This window comes from Puma concolor, chromosome E1 (genome assembly GCF_028749965.1).
Source record: "Puma concolor isolate L17-30 chromosome E1, mPumCon1.1.hap2, whole genome shotgun sequence".
NCBI lineage: Eukaryota > Metazoa > Chordata > Mammalia > Carnivora > Felidae > Puma > Puma concolor.
The window spans coordinates 45,409,585-45,426,603 of NC_141680.1; the positions used below are offsets into that span (position 1 = coordinate 45,409,585).

Consider the following 17,019-nt stretch of genomic DNA (forward strand, 5'->3'; position numbering starts at 1 on the left):
ACTATTTTAAATTGACACGACATTAATTAGATGATTTAGTTGCATACTTAGAAAGACATGACTCTGCAAAAAAAATTCCATAGTTTATTTAAAATTTTAGTGTATGTAAACTCTAATTCCATTACAAAAAGCAATTTTACATCAGTGAGGAACCCAGATATGATTAGCTGTCTTTTTAAGAGGTTTATTTTCCAGTAATGCTGGCTTACCAGTGTGATCTCAGGCACCCACATTCCTGCATTTGGCTCTAGATTGCCTCTTCCTCAGTGAAGCTGTTGAAGGAGAAGATGACTAAGAAAGAAAGGTCTTCACTCAAGTTTCCGAATCAGTACAGTGTTCACAAGGCTTTATCACCCCTTTGTACATCTTCCTCAGTTATTCGGTATTTAAATCATTGTTTTTTTCCCTTAAATGTTGCATTAAGATTTGGGTTTTTCTTTCCAGAATCATCTATCATTTCCACATAAAGTATGCAAAATAGTTTGTGCAAACTAAGACTATGCTCTAGGGAGGGTGGCGTAGAGCTAACTAAGATCACTGTATGTGGAATTCACAAACTTAACGTTGAGTCCTTATCGACCTCCCTTGCTAGCTTAGGCTCTTGTACAATTCACTTTCTATCTCTGGGCCTCAGTCTCCACATCTGTACAAGAATCTTGTACTAGACGGACCCTTGAGATTCCTTCTAACACTAACATTCTATGATTTGAGTTATTTACGTGTTAGGGGATTAGATAAGTCATCTTTTCAAAAAATTTTTACTGACAGGTTGTGGCATCTGGGATTCTTTGCTATTTAAAGATACTCTTGTTTTTCCTTACTATAATAACTTTCTATAAAATTTGCTGTGACTTGAATTAAGAGTAGCAAAAATTGGACGACAGCCAAAGGATAGTGAATCATGGGCACTACTTACTGACCAGGGTAAATTCTGCTCCATAGAGAGATGTCTAAAAGAAGCAAGGTGGGAATTCTGGGATGAAGAGTATATAATTCACTGTCACTTGGATGGTCTTTCAATAAAGGTTTTTATGGAGTAAGAGACTGGAGAATCTCAAACTGTTGATAGGCTTGCTAGTATTTTAATGGAAAAATGGCATAAATACTTTGTGTGTGTGGTGTTTTGTTTTGTTTCGTTTTTGTGCTGCTTTCTAATGTGGCTGTTTCTTTGACAGGGAAAGGGAAATGCTTTCTAGCCTCTGCAAGACATCATGTAATGAAGTACCTCAAGGACACTGACACTCACAAGAATTAAGCGGTAATAATGGATTCTAGAACTTCGTGAATAAATTCCCTGATTGTGTACATTTTAGAAATTGTTTCCGTGATTAGTGTCGCTTTCTTTACTCCTAATGGCATATGGTATCAACTAATATTACATGATGTGACAAATGCTGTAGTCTGTGAGTAAGCATGAGCAAACTAGGTAAAATAAGTATTCATAAATATCTTTTTTTAGAAATATCTTCTGTCATATTGATAGGCAAAATGTAACATATGTGCTTATTTTAGTTAAAATATTTCGGGAAAAAAGTCTGACTATTACATCCAACGAATATATTAGTAAGCACTAGAGTCACTGATTTTACTAGGATTTAGTTCTTGGTACATAGTACCCTTCGCTTCTTTTTTTTCCCCCTTCGCTTCTTGACACTGAACTCTCCCGTATCTTGGGCCTCTTCTTTATATTTATGGAGTCATTTAGCACATTTTTCCTTTCTGATCATCATATTAGGCATCTTTTTATTTTTATTTTTTTTCATAAGTAATCTCTGTGCTCAACGTGGGCCTTAAACTCACAACCCTGAGATCAGAAGTTGCGTGTTCTACTAACTGAGCCAGCCAGGTGCCCCTATGTTAGGCATCTTTTCTTTTTCTTTAAATTTTTAATGTTTATTTATGTTTGAGAGAGAGAGAGAGAGACAGACAGAACGTGAGCAGGGGAGGGGCAGAGAGTGAGGGAGACACAGAATCGTAAGCAGGCCCCAGGCTCTGAGCTGTCAGCACACAGCCCAATGTGGGGCTTGAACTCACGAACCACGAGATTATCACCTGAGCTGCAGTCGGATGCTTAATCAACTGACTCACCCACGTGCCCCAGACATCTTTTATCCTCCAGTTTTATTGGGATATAATTAAGATGTAGCACTGTGTAAGTTTAAGGTGTATAGCATAATGACTTGACTTACATATATTGTCAGATGATTACCACAGTAAGTTTAATTAATATCCATCATCTCATATAGATACAGAAAAAAAGGAAAAAAAGTTTTCCTCATGAGGAGAACTGTTAGGATTGTAAACAACATCCATAGCCTTCCCTATTTTCTCATTGGAGAAGATTCCCTTTCATGTCACTAATCCCTTCACTCTTAATTTTCTTCCATTGAATTTTCTTCTGCTTCCTCAGGGACTGTGTCAGTATTATACTGTATGTTTTTCAAAGAAGCTTCTTTTTTTTTTTTTAATTTTTTTTTTTCAACGTTTATTTATTTTTGGGACAGAGAGAGACAGAGCATGAACGGGGGAGGGGCAGAGAGAGAGGGAGACACAGAATCGGAAACAGGCTCCAGGCTCTGAGCCATCAGCCCAGAGCCCGACGCCGGGCTCGAACTCACGGACCGCGAGATCGTGACCTGGCTGAAGTCGGACGCTTAACCGACTGCGCCACCCAGGCGCCCCCAAAGAAGCTTCTTGAAAGAGTTGGTTTCCTTAATTATTTATTTACTTCCCATTTCACTGAAACCTGGTTTCCACCCCTAATACTCTACTAAAACTCCTGTTATTAAAGCCATCGTGGGGCGCCTGGGTGGCTCAGTCGGCTAAGCGTCCAACTTCGGCCCAGGTCATGATTTTGCAGTTCATGGGTTCGAGCCTCACATAGGTTGTACTGACAGCTCAGAGCCTGGAGCCTGCTTCAGATTCTCTGTCTCCAGCTCTCTCTCTGCCCCTCCCCAGCTTGCACTCTGTTTTTCTCTCTCTCTCAAGAATAGATAAACATTAAAAACAAAAACAAAAACATTGTTACCAATATGTTAGTCTTTCTCTGGTATTTAGCACTGTCATCTAGCACCTCTTTTTCTGAAAACTAAGGGTAGTACCCACTGAACTAAATTCAGTTTAATTCAACAGACATTTTTTGAGGATCTGTTCTGAAGTAGACACTGGCACTTGAAGAATGAAAAACCTTGCCCCCTAGAGCCTGATAGTTGAGTGAGGGATATTGACATGCAAGCAATCACAATACCAATGGCTTTGTCTGAGATATGTACCGAGTGATAATGGGAGCATGGAAGAAGGATTTAAACATTCCCAGGGAAAATTGTGACTGCCTTTGCTATGTGAGCTTTGCATGACTTTTCTCAGTTTCTGAGAGTTGTTTAGGAAACCTGTAGACTTGGAGGTCATTTACTCTAGACATACCTAAATAAATCATGAGATTGATTTAAAAAATTTTTTTTCTCAACGTTTATTTATTTTTGGGACAGAGAGAGACAGAGCATGAATGGGGGAGGGGCAGAGAGAGAGGGAGACACAGAATCGGAAACAGGCTCCAGGCTCCGAGCCATCAGCCCAGAGCCTGACGCGGGGCTCGAACTCCCGGACCGCGAGATCGTGACCTGGCTGAAGTCGGACGCTTAACCGACTGCGCCACCCAGGCGCCCCTTGAGATTGATTTTAAAGCAAAGAATTAGAACACAAAGACTTGCTCCTCTTTCTTCCTTTACTGATCATTGTTTTTTCATTGGGAGAGAGTGTAGCGGGGATGACGATAATTATTCGTTTGAATTAATTAACCGTTTTGTCGTGTGTATTTAGCACTTCAGAAGGCCTGTAAAAGTTTTAGCAAAATTCAAAGTGGTAAAATTTATGTGAATGATCTGCCAACGATCCATCACACCTTGAAGATTTTTATAAGTGCTTCGGAAATGCAAAAGGCACTAAAGACTGTTGCTATTGATGGTAAGTTTTGTGTTTTCATTATTAGTTTAAGGTTTGCAAACATGGATGTAAGTTATATGTTGGTCAGATTAATTACAAATCATAGGAAAGCTAAGCTTTATAATATGTCCTAAAAACGTTTTTTGCACCTTTACGATAATATTAAAAAATTGGGCCTCCAGTATAATTGGATTGATTGATTACCAGATTTGATTATGACATACTTTCATCAACATCTGATATTTTTAGACTTTTAATTTTTGCTACTTGCATACGATAGGGAAGATTTCTTAAGGCAAAGTGTTTGAGTATAAAAGACCAGATTAATATATTTAACTATGTTAAAATTAAGAACTTTTATTTATCAAAAGACACTTTAAAGTAAAAAGACAAGTTATGAACTTGGAAATATTTGCAATTCACAGAAGTGACAAAGGATTAGTTTTCAGAATGTGTAAAGAACTCATAGAAATTAGTAACAAACAATGGAATGGAAAAGTGAGTAAGACTCACGGATAAGAATATCACATACAAGAAAATATATGTAGCCAATAATCATATAAAAATATTTTCCATCCTCAGTAGTCAAAAAAATGCAAATCAAAATCCTAATAATTTTATTTTAAAACATCTGGAAAAGTAATTGTTCTTTTGTTGTCAGTGTCCAATACTTTAATCAAAGAGGTAAATAATAGAGAACTGATTACATTTACAGATCATTCCAAGCTTATTAAGGAGGAGAGATAAGTTTAGAATAAAAATGGTATAGGTAAGTTGAAGGATTGGTCAGAAATAAAATAAACTTAATACACACAATGGCACAGTAATACTCTGAGGTTAAAAGCATCAAGCTACTCAAATAAAAGATGTGGATTGGTTATTATAAAAAATTTGTAGATGGAGAATACTAGGAGTCAAATGGACCACCAATAGAATGTTACTTAGCAACCTAACAGGAATTGACAAGTTGCAATGGTGTCATTCGTCTATCTATCCGAGTCACCCCAACATTTTTTGAGTGCCTACTGTACACAACTTTCAGAGGGTATAAAAATAAAATAATAAATATAAATCTAACTTTTAGAAAGACTAAAAAGCAACTCTATTTTTTCTGACATGTTTATTTACCCATATGTTAATTCTCTTGACATATAATTTTTTGGGGATTTATTATTAAAATAATTATTCAAAGTGGAAATAACTTTATTCTCTGAAAGCATAGGAGAATAGAAAGGAGAAAATAAAACTTATGTGTAATCCCACTACCCAGAGCTGAACTTTGGTATTTTTACATATATTTTTCTAGGATTTTTCTAAGCATGTGTGTGCGTGTGTGTGTGTAACTGTGGTATATACATACGCATAAACACATAATTGGAAAATATATATGTTGACTCACATGCATACAATTTTGTTACCTTTTTCTATTAACTTTATATGTTAGGCAACCTTCCATGTAAACAAATATAGATCCACACTGCCTTTTTAAATATTTAATTTTTTTTTTTAACATTTATTCATTTTTGAGAGAGAGAGAGAGAGACAGAGCATGAGTGGGGGAGGGGCAGAGAGAGTGGGAGACACAGAAGCAGAAGCAGGCTCCAGGCTCTGAGCTGTCAGCACAGAGCCCGGCGTGGGGCTCGAACTCACAAACCGGGAGATCATGACCTGAGCCGAGGTTGGACGCTTAACCGACTGAGCCACCCAGGCACCCCAACACTGCCTTTTTAAATGGCTGTGCGCCGGGGTCCAGCCCCAGCAGGTCCAGGGGTTCCCGAAGGATGCACGGCGTCGGCGAAAATAACAAATGGACACGGACAACAACAGTGTGTTAGACTGGCCGCTTTATTGCGGCAAACGTGGCATTATATTTGTTAGCAATTTCCTTGTAGCGTGCGTCATCTATGTTTCTTGGCTTTACCTATTTCTAAAAATGTTCCTTTGTGTAATCACCCATTAAGGGACAACATGGTTATTTTCTTGTAACGTTACAAGAAATTGATTAATTTCTTCATATTATTTTCATTATGTATCTACGTTTATTTATAGTCTATAAAGCGTTTGCTTTGCTATTTTCATGAAAGGTCATCTATCTCTCAACACCTCAAGTGGAACATTTACAGGGACATGACTTCTTAATTGTTTCTTTGAACCATTTGCGTATAAGGAACAAAAGTTATTCGCTTTGGTCTGGGGTGCCGGGAGGGAGCCAAGAGGGCCCTGGGAACCCACGCCTTCTGCGCTCCCAGGGAGACAATGTATACCTAGGAACTAATGAACCCTTCTGTACCGTAACCCACCAGGTCCAGTTATCATCTGGAATGCCTCCTGGGGGCCAAGTGGGCCTAGGGGTTGGAGTAATTTGTATCCATAGATACATTCCTTTGTTGCCAGGGTGGGGATTTCAAATCCATTTGTCCCCCTCCCTGGCTGGGAAATATATGGGGCTATCCTTCCTTTAGGTAGAGGAGTCTTTACAGGGGGTGGCAAGGGCTGGATGTAGGCCCGCATAATTTCCCTGCGGAATCTTCTTTCTTTCCCCCGTGGTCCTTTTCCCAGGGGGCCTGTCATGGGCAATTCCCCAACCGACAAATCCCCAGTATACTTTCATTGGTAGGGGGGCTGCCCTGACCAATGCTAAGGCCAAATTACATAAAAGCAGGGGTACAAGAAGCTTCACTGTCGGTGGGCCACCATGCAGTCCCGATCCATCCATCACCCGGGCCCTGCCATCAGGCTGGTTGGAGAGCTTGGCTTTTGGCAGCTGTGAATTATTCTGTGGAACAGGTCAAAGCACAAAAACAAATTGTTTTGAAAAATAAGCTATATAACAAATAATCTAAATAAATATGTTATTTCTAATATTTTTGCTGTTATAAGCAGGGTTTTTTCTCTTTATCTCATCAGACAAAAGATAGGTCACTAAAATTGAAATTGCTAGGTCAAAGGATGTGAACATTTTAAGGCTTTTAAGTAATACTGTTATTATAAATCTTTAGAACTTTAGATTTCAAGACTTCAGATGTAGTTTCTTCCAGTTACCTGGATTTACAGTTGGGGAAACTGAGGGACAGAAAGATAAAAGTCTACTCCAAAGCCATACAACCTATTTTATTTTATTTTATTTGTTTTTATTTTATTTTAATTCTAGTTAGTTAGCATACAGTGTTGTATTAGTTTCAGGTGTACAATATAGTGATTCAGCAATTCCCTATATTACGCAGTGCTCATCAAGGTAAGTATCCTTTTCATCCCCTTCACCTATTTCATCCATCCCCTCATCCACTTTCCCTCTGGTAACCCCCAGTTTGTTCTCTATAGTTAAGAGTATGTTTGTTGGTTTGTCCTGTTCCCCACCCCCGCCCCCCACCACTTTGTTCATTTGTTTTGTTTCATAAATTCTACATGTGAGTAAAATCATATGGTATTTGTGTTTCTCTGACTGGCTTATTTCACTCAGCATTATACTCCCTAGCTCCATCCATGTTTTTGCAAATGGCAAGATCTAATTCTTTTTATGGCTGAATAATATTCCTCTGTGTGTGTGTGTGTGTGTGTATCACATCTTCATTCATCTGTCGATGGACATTTGGACTGCTCCCATAATTTGGCTATTTTAAATAATGCTGCAATAAACCTAGGGATGCCTATATACCTATGAATTAATGTTTATTCTTTGGGTAAATTCCCAGAGGTACAATTACTGGATCATATGGTAGTTTTAATTTTTTGAGGAATCTCCATACTGTATTCCACAGTGGCTACACCAGTTTGCATTCCCACCAACAATGCACAAGGGTTCCTTTTTTTTTTCTACATCATTGCCAACACTTGTTTTTCCTTGTGTTTTTAAATTTAGCCATTTTGATAGGTGTGAGGTGATATCTCATTGTGGTTTTGATTTGCATTTCCCTGATGATGAGTGATGTTGAACACCTTTTCATGTGTCTGTTGGCCATATGTAGGTCTTCTTTGAAGAAATGTCTGTTCCTGTCTTCTGCCCATTTAAAATGGATTATTTGTTTTTCTGGTGTTGAATTATATAAGTTCTTTATATATTTTGGATACTAACCCTTTATTGGGTATGTCATTTGCAAACATCTTACCCCATTCAGTAGGTTATTGTTTAGTTTTATTGCTTGTTTCCTTTGCTGTACCAAAGCTTTTTATTCTGTGGTAATCCCAGTAGTTTATTTTTACTTTTGTTTCCCTTGCCTCAGGAGATGTATCTAAAAAGATGTTGCTATAGCTGATGTCAGAGAAATTACTGCCTCTGCTCTCTGTTAGGATTTTTATGGTTTTAGGTCTAACATTTAAATTCTTAATCCATTTTGAACTTTTGTGTATAGTGTAAGAAAGTGGTCCAGTTTCATTCTGTTGCATGTTGCTGTCCAGTTTTCCCAACACCGTTTGTTGAAGGGACTCTCTTTTCCAAATGCATATTCTTGTCTCCTTTGTTGAAGATTAATTCGCCATTTAACTGTATGTTTACTTCTGTGTTTTCTATTCTGTTCCATTGACCTATGTGTCTATTTTTGTGCCAGTACCACACTGTTTTGATTACTACTGCTTTGTAATATAACTCGAAATCTGGAATTATGATACCTCCAGCTTTCTTTTTATTTTTGAAGGTTGTTTTGGCTATTTGGAGTCATTTCTGTTTCCATACAGATTTTAGGATTGTTAGTTCTAGTTCTGTGAAATGCTGTTGGTATTTTGATAGGGATTGCATTACATTTGTAGATTGCTTTGGGTAGTATGGATATTTTAACAATATTCTTCTAATTCGTGAGCCCGGAATGTCTTTCCATTTGTTTGTGTTATCTTCACATTCTTTCATCAATGCTTTATAGTTTTCTGAGTACAGATCTTTCACCTCCTTGCTTAAGTTTATTCTTGGTATTTTATTCTTTTTGGTGCCATTGTACATGGGATTGTTTTCTTAATTTCTCTTTCTGCTGCTTCATTATTAGTGTCCATACAAACAATTTTAGATAACATATGTTAGTTTAAATTTGTATTCCTTAATTTTTACATTGAAAAAAGTGTAGACCTATATTGAATATCTTGGTAAAAATTGCAAATACAAGAAAAAGTTTAATAACTGAATATAAAGGTTTTTTTTGTTTTAAGTTAGTATTTTTAGCTTAAAGAAGTTTACAAATTACAAAATGGAAATTATCTCTTCACCTCAATCTTTCACTACAATTCTTCATAGTACACACTGTTAATAATTTGGTAGGTAGTCTTCCTGGATATTTGTTATATACCTTTTAATTGGTCTCATATTGATTAGTGGTGAAGTTACCTCTAAAATTTTTGCTATTACAAATAATGCTATAAAGAGCATCCTTGTTCATCAATTCTTGCACATTTGTGTAAATATTTTTATAGGATAGATTTCTAGAAATGAAGAAGCTGGGTCATAGGATATGCATATACCTATAGGAACATGGTTTATGTCAAGTCATGTTATCTTGTCCAGCTTTAATGAGATATAATTGACAAATACAAATTGCATATATTTAAAGTGTACAACGTAATGATTTGATATACATATACATTGTGAAATGATTACCAGCTATCAAGTAAATAACATCTCCATCACCTCACATAGTTACCTTTTTTGTGTGTGATGAGAACACTACTCTCTTAGGATATACTCTCTCAGCAAATTTCAAAGATACAATATAGTATTATTAACTATAGTCACCATGCTGTACATCAGATTCCCAGAACTTGTTCATCTTATACCTAAAGTTTGTATCCTTTGACAAACATCTGCCCATTCCCTCCACCCTCCAGAATATGTCATATACATAGAGGTTACATTTTCTTTATTCATCTGTTGGTGAGCATTTAGGCTGTTTCCATTTCTTGGCTATTGGGCATAATGCTGCAATGTTTGAAGTGCACATAGCTCTTTGAGATAGTGCTTTTATTTCCTTTGGGTATCTATCCAAAAGTGAGCTTGCTGGATGATATGATAGTTCTGTTTTTAATTTTTAGACAAAACCTCCGTACTGTTTTTGGAATTGGCTATTTCAATGGATTTTAAATTATCTGCGTATTTTATAGTTTTATTGAGGTATATACTTGACATATTTAAAGTCTACAATTTGAAAATTTCTACATATGTATATACTTGTGAAAACTCAATCCCATTATACCCCTTGGTAAGCCCCCATTCTCTTTCCACAACCCCCCCTCACTACTTCCCAAGCAAACACTAACCTGCTTCTGTCACTACAGATTGTTTGTATTTTCTAGAACTTTATATAAATGATATCATGCAGTAAGTACTCATTTTTTTTAGTTTGATTTCTTTCACTCAGCGTAATTATACTGAGATTCATCTATGCTTTGGTACATATCAGGTTTATTTCTTTTTATTGCTAAGCAGCGTTCTCTCTTATGGATGTACCATGATTTGTTCATCCATTCCTTAATTGATGATGTTTGGATTGTTTCTGGTTTTTGGCTATTACAAATAAAGCTGGTGTAAACATTCATTTATGTGTCTTTGTGTAGTCATATACTTTCATTTATCTTGGGTAAATACCTGATGGTAGGATAACTGGGTCATATGGTAGGTATATTTGAATTTTTTAGAAACTGCTAAACTGTGCTTGCAAAGCAGCTGAATTATTTTACATTGTTATGAACAATTTATGACAGTTTCAGATGCTCCTCATCCTTGTCAATCCTGGAATTGGTGAGCCTTTAAAAATTGTCATTCTAATAGATGTATGGTGTTTTCTCATTGTGGTTTTAATTTGCATTTCCTGAATGATCAAATGATTTTGAATATATCTTCATGTGCTTTTTTGCTACCTGTATATCTTATGCCCATTGAAAATGTGTTTGTGTTCCTACTATTGCGTTTTGAATGTATATATTCTGAATACGAGTCCTTTACTGGATATGTGAGAGAGAGCACAGGCAAGGGAGGAACAGAGAGGAAAGAGAGAATCCCAAGCAGGCTCTGCCCTGTCAGCACAGAGCCCTATGCGGGGCTTGAACTCACCAACTGTGAGATCATGACCTGAGCCCAAATCAAGAGTCAGAATTTAACCAGCTGAGCCACCCAGGCACCCCAATTTTTGAAGAATATCTTTCAACTTAAGTTCATACTTCTGAAGAAGTCTAGTCTACAACTATTTCTTGTATGGATTGTGCTCTTGATGTTTTATCTATAAGGTTTTTGTTTAAACCTAAGTCACATAGAAGTCAGAAAACAAATCAAAATAATTGATTGAAATTTGCACAGATGTTTCATTGTTTCTTTGAAGGAAAGGAGAAACCACTCTCAAGTTATGACACTGAAAAAGAAATTTCGAGGTAGACAACTTGACAAATTTTCCAATCCAGAAACTGTTTCTGTGGTTTAGCAATGAGAACAACTAAGCCTTGTCAATTTCTCTGACAGTAGAAGCCTGCAGACCACCAGAAGCACTGAAATGTTCTTTTATAAGTTACTTTGTTCAGATTACATTAATTTAAAATGTAAATTTATAATAAGTTTCTTCCAAACACAGATAAACCCTTTCCAAATTGGGCTCATTTACTATATGAAGAGGAAAATGACGTTAGAGTTATTTAACTTGAAGAATCTTGAAAAATTCAGATGTTCCTTGACGCAGATCTATGCTTGTCTAGAAAATGAGACAGAAGAATCCTGATTCTGTGTTTTGTCACACTTTGTAAATCTGGATTTTCAGCTCTAGTTGCTCATCAGAGATGACCTGTGCATTATCATGCAGAAAAAAAAGCTCCATAATTTCAACTTCTCATTCAAACCAAGCAATAATTTCTTACTGAAATTTTCATTTGTACAATTTAGATTTCTTTCTTTCTTTTAATAAATAGGCATTACTTTTTGCACGATAAATGAGAGGATTTTTTGGGTGAAGACTTTAATATTGTGCAATATTTTGTGCATTTGTTCAATGCATTTTGTGTGTGTGTGTGTGTGTGTGTGTGTGTTTGTAATGAGAGAGAGAGAGAGAGAGGAAAGGAGGAGAGGAGAGAAGGAGATGGAATGATTTGAGGCAAAGCTTTCATTAGAGTCTCATCTGGATCTGTAATCTCCCCTAAAACCACTGGTATAGAGGGTCTTAGCTAGAACACAATGAAATCAGTCCTATTCTTTTCAGGTAAAACCATTATATATGTAAAATTGACAAGTTGCATGACTTTTTTGCATCTAATGACAAGTATAAAAATTAGAGCTTTGAGTAAAGAATATTGCAGTATCTTAAATTCTAGTCTATATCATTTTGATTATTGCTGGGCACTATTTACTACATAATTAAAATGTGTAATTATGTTTTATGATAGGTTTTCTTTTTACAGTCTATATTTAATGTTAGTGCTCCTCTAGACTATCAGTTAATTCTACTCACATTTTTAGTTTGCATTTTTATCTTATATTCTTAATGAGTTTGCTAATGCAGGTTTTTTCCTTCTGTTTCTGAACCATTATTATAGTTAATGGAATGCTGGATTTTTCAGATTTCCTTAAGACTGTGAATGATGTTTTGTTATTTGGTCTCCCAGGATCCAGGTAAAAAAACGATTCTTCAAAATTGCAGAAAAGAATGATTTTGATTGTCACTGATTTTAGGGTGGGATGGTTATATGGATTTATGTTTTTTTCAGATCTCTCACATAGTGTTTTCCCCTGTAGCCTAGGTTGAGAAAAATTCGACACGAGTTATTTCATAAAAGGCACTAAAAACCTGTCCACAGTATCCTAATTTTCTATCCATAATCTCCACTTTTTCCTGCATGCAACGGCTAGATTTTCTTAACACACGATTTTTGTCATATCATTCTCCTGCCCAAAAATGTAGATGCTTTTTCCTGTGATGAAATGAATGTGGTCCAAACCCTTATGCTTGACCTCCTCACCCCCTTATAATTTTTCTTGCCACTTTCCTCTTGGTAGAATCTTTTCCAGGCAAGAACCCCGTGCTCCAGTTAGAGACACAAATGTCTATACATGCCAATTTCATTCTTGTTTCCAGGCCTTTCTTTGTTCATGTGGTTTTTTTCTTTTTTCCCTTTGAAATCTCATATCTGCTTTCTTCTCCAATGTGAATAGTACTTTCTTTGCTCTCTTTGGAATCTGCTTGTATTTCTCCCTAAAAGTTTCAGACACTGATGGATCTCCTAACAACGTTTAGTTTACACTCCTGTAAATAGCAAAGAAAGTGATTGGAAGAAATATTCCTGTTACTGATAGAAACAGTGCTTCCAATATTCTGAAATCTCTAGGGTTTGTGACCTAATTTTAACAGTTCTTTGTGTTAGAACAAATCAAAACAGAAACCAGTTCCTTGGTTTTGCCATTAGGCAAGATCAAATTCCTATAATCTGTCCTTGGGGTTATATATTTCTGTCAACCAGCCTGTACTTTCTTGGAATCAAGGATATATGAATGTGATAATCTTCATATACCTGGATAAGAAGCAAGAGGCAAGAAAACTCTTTAATGTTTATTCATTAATGTAGTGAATGTTATTTAATACATTACCGTATGCATCAATTAGCAATATAGATGTGATGCTTGGCTTGCTTTCCCTCTTTGAATTTCTTCCTACTTGGCATTTTGATGAACTCCTATAGCACTGGGTTTCCTCTTTGTCTACTTGGTTTTCAGCTTATAGCTTTTTCTTGACTATAGATTTGTAAGTGTGTTTGGGTACCTAAGTACGGCCTGCTTGTCGAGCCCCAGTTGAGCTATCATGTATTCCTTTGTTTTTGAAGTTCTGGTTTTCTATTTTGACCTATTTTTTATTTATGGTCCAGTGTTCTGAGACCAACCAAGAAGTGCCAAATTTCTTTTCTTCCTCTTAAAACAGTATGCCTAATTCTCAAATACACTATTTTTAGTAAAATATCCAAGCAATATAATAGTATATAAATGTAAAATACCCTCTTTAATCCTTCCTATCTTAAAGTTAATGTTGACTTTAGCATCTTTTATTATATGCACTTATGAATGTATATAAATATTTACATATTACATATTTTGTAAGAGAAAATGAGTTATCAGTTACTAGGCAGAAGAGAACTAGAGTACCTGGGTCTTATAGAGGCAAGTGAAAAGATCAAGCATACAGGTAGAAATCAAGAGACCCTAAGAAAATAAAAGGGGAAAATATGATCATCTTATACTTTAAGAGAAAGGGATCATGCTATGTACTTTGTTGTCTAGCATGATTTTTTTTTTTTTTAACTGAGTAATATGTCTTGGAAAATTTTCCCCGTGCCAGTAAGTGTAGGTCAGCCTTTTACTTAAAAAAAAATTGTTTTTAAGTTTATTTTTATTTATTTTGAGAGAGAGAGATACAGAGCAAGTGAGGGAAGGGCAGAAAGTAAGGGAGACAGAATCCCAAGCAGGCTCCATGCTGTCAGTGCAGAGCCTGATGTGGGGCTTGATCTTAGCATCCATGAGGTCATGACCTGAGCCAAAATAAGGGGTCGGGTGCTTAACCAACTGAGCCACCGAAGTGCTCGATCCTTTTATTTTTTAATAGCTGCATGGTGTCTGAAAAATGTAGATATACTATAATTTATTTAATCCTTTATTGATTCTAATTATCTTCCTAGTATAGACACTTTCACAATGAATATCTTTTCTTATATTTCATACATATTTATTTTCACATTATAGTTTATACATGTATGCTTGTGTCCTTAAGTGCCTTTTAAGGCAAAATTAGTTGCCAATTATTAGGTAGAGGAGAACCAGAGGGACCCTATGTGTGCATTGGGGCATGCCTTCAACACTCAAACAGATAGTTTTCAACTCTTCCTTAGCCTTCATTTTCTGCGTGTGTATATCCTCAACGTAAGCCAGACCTGAGAGTTCAGAACCTACTCTGGTTTTCCTGGGTACAGACCTGTTTATGTGTGCAGCCATCTAGATGCTCAGGAATATGTTGGAACTTTTCAAAGACATCTCATTTCCCAGATTTTCCTTTTAAGCTTGTTTGCTAGCCTATTATTTGCCCCAATTGTTTTTTTTTTTTTTTAATGGCATGAATCTACATTTATTGACTTGTAAATAGGTCCATGGCATATTTTTAGTGAAAAGGCAGTATACTATATGTACTGTCTTAATTGAGTGAAATGTTCACAATCGTTGATGAACGTAAAGAGACATAGAAAGGTATCCAAGTAGGATATGAATCAAAATCCATCATTTTTTGCATGCCCTGGATGGGAAATTTGTGTTGCTTTTATCTTTCTTCTTTGTACAGTTGTGGGTTTATTTGATTTTTAAAAATCATTGTGTCGGGGCCCCTGGGTGGCTTAGTCAGTGGAGTATCTAACTCTTGATTTTGGCTCAGGTCACAATCCCAGGGTTGTGGGATCAAGCCCCAAGTCAAGCTCCACATTGAGCATGGAGCCTGCTTGGGATTCTCTCTCTCTCTCTCTCTCTCTCTCCCTCCCTCCCTCCCTCCCTCCCTCCCTCCCTCCCTCCCTCCCTCCGTCCCTCCCTCCCTCTGCCCCTCTCCCCTGTTCTTTCTCTCTCTCCAAAAAAAAAACTTTTTTTTTAATCTTAAAAAATATTAGTATGTCATTGGAAGAGCAGCAATAGCATTTAAGAGCCAGGCTCCTGAATCTGACTGGTTTTGGTTCATTTGTCTCAAGTTTTTACTTAAACTAATTAGTTAGTATATAGTATAATACTGGTTTCAGGAGTGGAATTTAGTGCTTCATCATTTACATGTAACATCCAGTGCTTGCTCCAACTATTACCCACCACTTCAGACAGTTATAATGTTAACTAATTGCCTCTGATTGTGTTTGAGGAGTACTTCCAGGGAAAAGGCTCTTTGCCTTGGGCAAGCTTTGAGTCCCGTCAAATAAGGCAGCTTGGCAAGTAGGGTCTTCCAGGGAGCCACAAGGCAGGTCTAATAATGAGAGTTCTTAGAGAATGGGGCTTTGAAGAAGTTCCAAACTCATTCTTCTCCATTGGCTGTCAGGCTGCTGTTTTTCATCATGAGGGTAGGCTCTTAGTTTTCAAGGCTCCTGGGAAGCTGGGATGGTAAGATGGGAATAATGGCAAGCTAAAATGCCACAAAGCTCACGATTACTGAGGTTCAGCCGTTTTTCTGAAAGAAAACACTCTTTGGATGACTCTAAGCCTTTGATTTATAGCCAGAGTTTTGAAAAAAGTTGATTCTGACAGTTTGCGTCCATGTTCTCACAGCTTTTATGGAGGAGAGGATTCTCAGAGGTCCTTCCTCTGCTACTTTTGCTCGCCTGGTCAATAACAACTGGTTGGTTGGATGAGTGAATAATGCCCAGTTCTTCCTCCATGACTGTGCAAATCTAAGAACTTGTGGATCAGTAGGCTCGTTATATCCTGAATTCCGAGAAAATGTAGTCTGACAAAAAGTGATTTGCTCTCTGAAGTGGATTATGGGAATTGTGTTTCCTTATCAAATTAAGGGGTGCGGTAGTCTGAGGATCACTTAAATTTAGCATTAGGACGCAGGTATCAATCTGTTTAGATTTTAAGGAGGACATCTGTTTAGGGAAAATTCTCTCATTAATATGAATATTTTCATTTAGCTGTGTTCTTTCCAATTCATTTTAAAAAAATCATTTATTTAGGGGCGCCTGGGTGGCGCAGTCGGTTAAGCGTCCGACTTCAGCCAGGTCACGATCTCGCGGTCCGTGAGTTGGAGCCCCGCGTCAGGCTCTGGGCTGATGGCTCAGAGCCTGGAGCCTGTTTCCGATTCTGTGTCTCCCTCTCTCTCTGCCCCTCCCCCGTTCATGCTCTGTCTCCCTCTGTCCCAAAAATAAATAAACGTTGAAAAAAAAAAAATAAAAAAATAAAAAATAAAAAAAAATTATTTATTTAAAGTCAAATTAGTTAACATACAGTGTAGTATTGGTTTCAGGAGTAGAACCCACTGATTCATCACTTACATAGAATACCCAGTGCTCATCCCAACAAGTGCCCTCCTTAATACCCCTCCCCCATTTAGCCCATCCCCCTACCCACCTCCCCTCCAGCAACCCTCAGTTTGTTCTCTGTATTTAAGAGTCTCTTAT

The 17,019-nt window shown here is 36.9% G+C and overlaps 1 protein-coding gene across 1 annotated transcript in view; it reads left to right on the plus strand.

The window, feature by feature from the left end:
- Positions 1–263: 263 nt before the first annotated feature.
- LOC147574425 (EF-hand calcium-binding domain-containing protein 13-like) overlaps positions 264–17,019 on the plus strand; it is an 81,460-nt gene continuing 64,704 nt past the window's right edge. The window contains exons 1-4 of the mRNA XM_086685471.1: positions 264–382; positions 1,176–1,258; positions 3,820–3,963; positions 12,433–12,508. Of these exons, the coding sequence (XP_086541597.1) occupies positions 12,475–12,508 (34 nt within the window). The 5' untranslated portion in view covers positions 264–382; positions 1,176–1,258; positions 3,820–3,963; positions 12,433–12,474. The remainder of the gene's footprint in view (positions 383–1,175; positions 1,259–3,819; positions 3,964–12,432; positions 12,509–17,019) is intronic.